General features: G+C 33.9%; 1 protein-coding gene across 4 annotated transcripts in view; it reads right to left on the reverse strand.

Moving 5' to 3' along the window:
- The window catches only part of LOC109353544 (glutaminyl-peptide cyclotransferase-like), a 10,734-nt gene continuing 7,935 nt past the window's right edge, over positions 5,110 to 7,908 (reverse strand). For 3 of the 4 annotated variants that reach the window (XM_019595865.1, XM_019595864.1, XM_019595862.1), the window contains one exon: positions 5,110 to 5,392. In XM_019595865.1, the coding sequence (XP_019451410.1) occupies positions 5,277 to 5,392 (116 nt within the window). In that variant the 3' untranslated portion in view covers positions 5,110 to 5,276. The remainder of the gene's footprint in view (positions 5,393 to 7,908) is intronic. The other variant, XM_019595863.1, reaches the window with a different exon arrangement.

Here is a 7,908-nt window from a genome sequence, read left to right on the forward strand (position 1 = left end):
AGCAAAATACGAAGGTAGAAATTATAACATAATAATAGTTACATCATGTTTTAGTTTTATATATAGTATATATAGATGTAGATAAGATGAATGTCACATGTAATATTAGGAATGGAGATGAATAGGAAATCTACCAAAAAGGGTTAAGTGAATTACCATACAAGCTAATTTAAAACCATATTTTGATTCAAAATGTTAATGTATTGGTTTACTCACTTTGAATTTCCAACATGTAATTTTTTTATTTGACAGGGAACTCAATTTCTATCTTTTCAAAAACAACTTTTTGTAAAAAGTATCTATTCAAACAATCAAAACAATTACTTATTTTTTAGTTATCAAACATTGGCACAGTGAATGCTCAGTGGAGAAAACATTTAAACTTCAAAGTACATGATATTAAACAGCAAAAACACGAGGAACAACTCTTCTGATTTTTACCAAACTTAAAATAATATTTACTAGAGTTATGTTATATTTTCCTACTGATCTTCCTATTCACATAATAATGATATATATTACTTTCAAATCAATCACTAACGGATAAAGTATCATCTTATGATATATATCATTTTTTTGTGGGTAAAAAGATTAACTGAAGAATTTACCTATTTACAAATAGCCTTTCCCAACCTCCAAAATAAATAATACAATTTACAAACCATATCTCATAATTTGTGATACAAAACATGACACTAGTCATACTTGGATTTATCAACTAAATCCATTATATTCCATCATGAGCCACTTTTTTTATTTAACATATTTAGTAGCACTTTATTTTGGGAGTATATCTCATAATTTGTGATACAAAACATGACACTAGTCATACTTGGATTTATCAACTAAATCCATTATATTCCAACATGAGCCACTTTTTTTATTTAACATATTTAGTAGCACTTTATTTTGGGAGTATATCTTGTTTGTGTTACTCTATGTACCATCAAATTTAATTAATTAGTAAAATACTTAATAATTAAATTTCTAATTTAATTACACATTTTTTAATAAACCACAATTGATAGCATATGAAGTGACACAAACTTAAGATATGTTCTCATTTATTCTACATGTTACTTACATTCTTAGCCCCTATTATACAGAAGAATTGATTGACTTTTAATTACAATTCCTACATAATGATTACTAGAAACATTTTCAGAAGGTTCATGTCATAATACCATTTCCAAAACTCAGTTCAGAAGCTCATTCTTCCAAAAAGCTAAAATCATGTAAACCTGTAAGTCATAGGCAAGCAAAGTTGCTCAATGACCCATTCTTCAATTGGTTCCTTTATAGGAAAAACATTCACTTCATACAGCTTTGGCCACAGTTTTCCTGTAACTGCAAGCAAGATGTATGTTACATAAACTTATTAGGATTGGAAATGGAAATGAGAACTAACTACAAAGTTGGTAGATATGTTTTAGCTGTTTTAGTTGAGTTGTTTTGCTTTAGTGTTGTTTATGGAGAATAAAATCAGTTTTAATGACCACATTATAGGCATTGAAATTGGTGGTCAGTTACTTTTCTTTTTCTGTTTTGATTAAGGCTATATATAGCCTCAAGTTGATCAATGCAATGTATCATTTCTTGCTTCTATTATCTCTGAGTTTCTGAGTTCTAATAATTGGTATCAGAGCTCTGCAAGGGGCCTGATATAGAGTGATAAGAGTGTATGATAGAGTGTGTAAAAAGTGTGAGCTAAACAGAGAGAGGTAAGATGTCAATCTCGGATAAGTTTGTGCAACCATCCATTCCGAGATTCGATGGTCATTATGATTATTGGTCAATAATGATGGAGAAGTTCCTCAAGAGCAAGGAAATGTGGAGCCTGGTAGATGAAGGGATCCCTGCTGCGGCAATCAAGACAACACCAGCAAGTGAAATGAAGAGGAAGGTCGTGTAGGAGCTCAAACTCAAAGATCTGAAGGTCAAGAACTTCTTATTCCAGGCAATTGATAGAGAAATCCTAGAAACAATTCTTGACAAAGAGACGTCGAAGGCGTTTTGGAATTCAATGAAACAGAAGTATCAAGAGTCCACGAAGGTGAAAATGGCACAACTTCAAGGCTTGAGAAGGGAGTTTAAGTTGTTGGCTATGAAAGAAGGAGAGAAAGTGGACAGTTTTTTGGGACGAACCTTGACTTTGGTATACAAGGTAAAGTCAAATGGTGCGACAATGGAGCAGAGTATAATGGTTAGTAAGATACTTAGATCATTGACGGCTAAGTTCAATTATATTGTTTGCTAAATAGAGGAGTGAAATGATCTAAGTACTTTGAATATTGATGAGTTGCATGGTAGTCTGTTGGTTCATGAACAGAGAATGTAGGGATACCAAGAGGAAGAACATGTGTTGAAAGTGGCTCAAGAAGACAGAACAAGTAGAGGAAGAGGTCAACGTGTGTCTAGAGGAGGATGTGGCACAAGTAGAGAGAGACAACCTCTAAACAAAGTAATGATTGAGTGTTTCCAATGTCATAGGTTGGGGCACTTTCAATATGAGTGTCCCAACTGAGAAAAGAAGACAAATTATGCTGAGTTGGAAGAAGAAGACGAGATTTTACTGATGTCTTATGAAGAACCTCAACGAACAAAGAAAGAAGAGATATGATATCTTGACTCGGGTTGCAGTAATCATATGACAGGGAACAAAGAATGATTTCTGAATTTGGAAGAAGACTTCAGCAGAATAGTAAAATTTGGGAATGATATGAGAATGGTAGTGGCAGCAAAAGGATAAGGATGCGATTGAAAGGGGGCATAACCTAGGTAATATCTTATGTCTACTATGTTCTTGAGTTGAAAAACAATTTATTAAGCATAGGACAACTTCAAGAGAAGGGGTTAGCCATTTTAATTCAGGACAGGACTTGCAAAGTATTTCATCCTATGAGGGGGTTGATTATGCAAACTAACATGAGTGGGAATAGAATGTTTCATGTGTAAGTCTATATTCCGCAGCCGGAAAATTAATTGTATTTGCAAACTGAAGTTGAATCAGAAATCAAGCAAAATTTATTAGAATGAAAAGATGAGGATGAAAATGATGGAGAGGATGACCCGGACAAAGAGGAATATGGTGAAACATGTTCTAACAATTTGAATAGCAGTCCGACAGAGGCACCTACACCTTCAAATGAGCCAAATACATATGGAGAGTTGGCTGAAGGGATGGATGAACGAGGAAGAAGACCACCAGGTAGATTATGAAACAGGAGAAGGATTATCTGAAGAAGAAAATATGAATGTGATGATGATGACTGAGGAAGATACAATTTCGTTTGAAGAAGCAATGAAGAGCATAAATTAGAGAGAAACAACGTCAACAGAAATTGAAGTGATATAGAAGAATCAAACTTGGGAGCTTACTGTACTGTGTAACACCGCGAATTTTACGATTTTGAATTATAAGATTTTACTAATATTTTCATTAATTATATATTCGAAAATGAATTCCTAGGAATTTTAGGTAAGGAATTAGACGAAACTCTAGTTAAGTTTTATTCTTGAAATTGTATTTCCGATTTTGTGGTAAATTTTGGTAATTTTTGGAGACAGTCGATTCTGGACCACTGTCGGGGCCGAATCCGCCCGGTACGGCTCAAAAAGCGTTTTTTTGAGTTCCGTAACTCGGAATCGAATTCCGATCGCGCCATAAGGTTAGAGAATACCTGGTTCCATTGCTATTTCTTTCTAGTGTTCTTCCCTGATGCTTTCTCTGATTGCCTTTTGTTTTCACCTCTCCTCCTTCCCTTTATGAGTTTCTTGATGATTAGAAACTCAGTTTCCTTCCTTCCTCGCTATAACAATGCACTAGATTTTCTTTTATGCAAAACCAAGATCTTTCTCTTATTCTTGCTTTTAGTTTCTCTCTCAGAATAGAGATGTATATGTTATGTACTTTTTGGAATTGTCACACACTATCCCATTTTATGCATCAGTTTGGGGAAGTTAACATATAGGAAACTTCCCATGAAGTGAGAGGGAGGGAGTTGACAAAACCCCCACTAATCTGATTATTTAATTGCCAACCATCATCACATTAGGCACTTTCATTCAGATTAGTGACTTTCATGCACATGAACCACATTGATTATTAAATTAATCTAACAGTGATTACCTATAATTATATGGTATTTTTATATAAACTTAGAAATATCAATAGCAAAATACGAAGGTAGAAATTATAACATAATAATAGTTACATCATGTTTTAGTTTTATATATAGTATATATAGATGTAGATAAGATGAATGTCACATGTAATATTAGGAATGGAGATGAATAGGAAATCTACCAAAAAGGGTTAAGTGAATTACCATACAAGCTAATTTAAAACCATATTTTGATTCAAAATGTTAATGTATTGGTTTACTCACTTTGAATTTCCAACATGTAATTTTTTTATTTGACAGGGAACTCAATTTCTATCTTTTCAAAAACAACTTTTTGTAAAAAGTATCTATTCAAACAATCAAAACAATTACTTATTTTTTAGTTATCAAACATTGGCACAGTGAATGCTCAGTGGAGAAAACATTTAAACTTCAAAGTACATGATATTAAACAGCAAAAACACGAGGAACAACTCTTCTGATTTTTACCAAACTTAAAATAATATTTACTAGAGTTATGTTATATTTTCCTACTGATCTTCCTATTCACATAATAATGATATATATTACTTTCAAATCAATCACTAACGGATAAAGTATCATCTTATGATATATATCATTTTTTTGTGGGTAAAAAGATTAACTGAAGAATTTACCTATTTACAAATAGCCTTTCCCAACCTCCAAAATAAATAATACAATTTACAAACCATATCTCATAATTTGTGATACAAAACATGACACTAGTCATACTTGGATTTATCAACTAAATCCATTATATTCCAACATGAGCCACTTTTTTTATTTAACATATTTAGTAGCACTTTATTTTGGGAGTATATCTTGTTTGTGTTACTCTATGTACCATCAAATTTAATTAATTAGTAAAATACTTAATAATTAAATTTCTAATTTAATTACACATTTTTTAATAAACCACAATTGATAGCATATGAAGTGACACAAACTTAAGATATGTTCTCATTTATTCTACATGTTACTTACATTCTTAGCCCCTATTATACAGAAGAATTGATTGACTTTTAATTACAATTCCTACATAATGATTACTAGAAACATTTTCAGAAGGTTCATGTCATAATACCATTTCCAAAACTCAGTTCAGAAGCTCATTCTTCCAAAAAGCTAAAATCATGTAAACCTGTAAGTCATAGGCAAGCAAAGTTGCTCAATGACCCATTCTTCAATTGGTTCCTTTATAGGAAAAACATTCACTTCATACAGCTTTGGCCACAGTTTTCCTGTAACTGCAAGCAAGATGTATGTTACATAAACTTATTAGGATTGGAAATGGAAATGAGAACTAACTACAAAGTTGGTAGATATGTTTTAGCTGTTTTAGTTGAGTTGTTTTGCTTTAGTGTTGTTTATGGAGAATAAAATCAGTTTTAATGACCACATTATAGGCATTGAAATTGGTGGTCAGTTACTTTTCTTTTTCTGTTTTGATTAAGGCTATATATAGCCTCAAGTTGATCAATGCAATGTATCATTTCTTGCTTCTATTATCTCTGAGTTTCTGAGTTCTAATAATTGGTATCAGAGCTCTGCAAGGGGCCTGATATAGAGTGATAAGAGTGTATGATAGAGTGTGTAAAAAGTGTGAGCTAAACAGAGAGAGGTAAGATGTCAATCTCGGATAAGTTTGTGCAACCATCCATTCCGAGATTCGATGGTCATTATGATTATTGGTCAATAATGATGGAGAAGTTCCTCAAGAGCAAGGAAATGTGGAGCCTGGTAGATGAAGGGATCCCTGCTGCGGCAATCAAGACAACACCAGCAAGTGAAATGAAGAGGAAGGTCGTGTAGGAGCTCAAACTCAAAGATCTGAAGGTCAAGAACTTCTTATTCCAGGCAATTGATAGAGAAATCCTAGAAACAATTCTTGACAAAGAGACGTCGAAGGCGTTTTGGAATTCAATGAAACAGAAGTATCAAGAGTCCACGAAGGTGAAAATGGCACAACTTCAAGGCTTGAGAAGGGAGTTTAAGTTGTTGGCTATGAAAGAAGGAGAGAAAGTGGACAGTTTTTTGGGACGAACCTTGACTTTGGTATACAAGGTAAAGTCAAATGGTGCGACAATGGAGCAGAGTATAATGGTTAGTAAGATACTTAGATCATTGACGGCTAAGTTCAATTATATTGTTTGCTAAATAGAGGAGTGAAATGATCTAAGTACTTTGAATATTGATGAGTTGCATGGTAGTCTGTTGGTTCATGAACAGAGAATGTAGGGATACCAAGAGGAAGAACATGTGTTGAAAGTGGCTCAAGAAGACAGAACAAGTAGAGGAAGAGGTCAACGTGTGTCTAGAGGAGGATGTGGCACAAGTAGAGAGAGACAACCTCTAAACAAAGTAATGATTGAGTGTTTCCAATGTCATAGGTTGGGGCACTTTCAATATGAGTGTCCCAACTGAGAAAAGAAGACAAATTATGCTGAGTTGGAAGAAGAAGACGAGATTTTACTGATGTCTTATGAAGAACCTCAACGAACAAAGAAAGAAGAGATATGATATCTTGACTCGGGTTGCAGTAATCATATGACAGGGAACAAAGAATGATTTCTGAATTTGGAAGAAGACTTCAGCAGAATAGTAAAATTTGGGAATGATATGAGAATGGTAGTGGCAGCAAAAGGATAAGGATGCGATTGAAAGGGGGCATAACCTAGGTAATATCTTATGTCTACTATGTTCTTGAGTTGAAAAACAATTTATTAAGCATAGGACAACTTCAAGAGAAGGGGTTAGCCATTTTAATTCAGGACAGGACTTGCAAAGTATTTCATCCTATGAGGGGGTTGATTATGCAAACTAACATGAGTGGGAATAGAATGTTTCATGTGTAAGTCTATATTCCGCAGCCGGAAAATTAATTGTATTTGCAAACTGAAGTTGAATCAGAAATCAAGCAAAATTTATTAGAATGAAAAGATGAGGATGAAAATGATGGAGAGGATGACCCGGACAAAGAGGAATATGGTGAAACATGTTCTAACAATTTGAATAGCAGTCCGACAGAGGCACCTACACCTTCAAATGAGCCAAATACATATGGAGAGTTGGCTGAAGGGATGGATGAACGAGGAAGAAGACCACCAGGTAGATTATGAAACAGGAGAAGGATTATCTGAAGAAGAAAATATGAATGTGATGATGATGACTGAGGAAGATACAATTTCGTTTGAAGAAGCAATGAAGAGCATAAATTAGAGAGAAACAACGTCAACAGAAATTGAAGTGATATAGAAGAATCAAACTTGGGAGCTTACTGTACTGTGTAACACCGCGAATTTTACGATTTTGAATTATAAGATTTTACTAATATTTTCATTAATTATATATTCGAAAATGAATTCCTAGGAATTTTAGGTAAGGAATTAGACGAAACTCTAGTTAAGTTTTATTCTTGAAATTGTATTTCCGATTTTGTGGTAAATTTTGGTAATTTTTGGAGACAGTCGATTCTGGACCACTGTCGGGGCCGAATCCGCCCGGTACGGCTCAAAAAGCGTTTTTTTGAGTTCCGTAACTCGGAATCGAATTCCGATCGCGCCGTTGGCTTCGTAATTTAATTTCGAGTCAAAATAGACTCTGATTACACTCATACCTATTTTCTAAATATTTTTCAATCGGAATGCCGAAATCCGAAATTCTAATCGGATATTAGGATCGGACGATTTAAAATACCCGATCGAGTATTGGGTTATAATACTCGGGAATGGTTATCACACGTATCCGCAAGGTGATCATTACG

The sequence above is a fragment of the Lupinus angustifolius genome, chromosome LG08, assembly GCF_001865875.1.
Source record: "Lupinus angustifolius cultivar Tanjil chromosome LG08, LupAngTanjil_v1.0, whole genome shotgun sequence".
Lineage (NCBI taxonomy): Eukaryota > Viridiplantae > Streptophyta > Magnoliopsida > Fabales > Fabaceae > Lupinus > Lupinus angustifolius.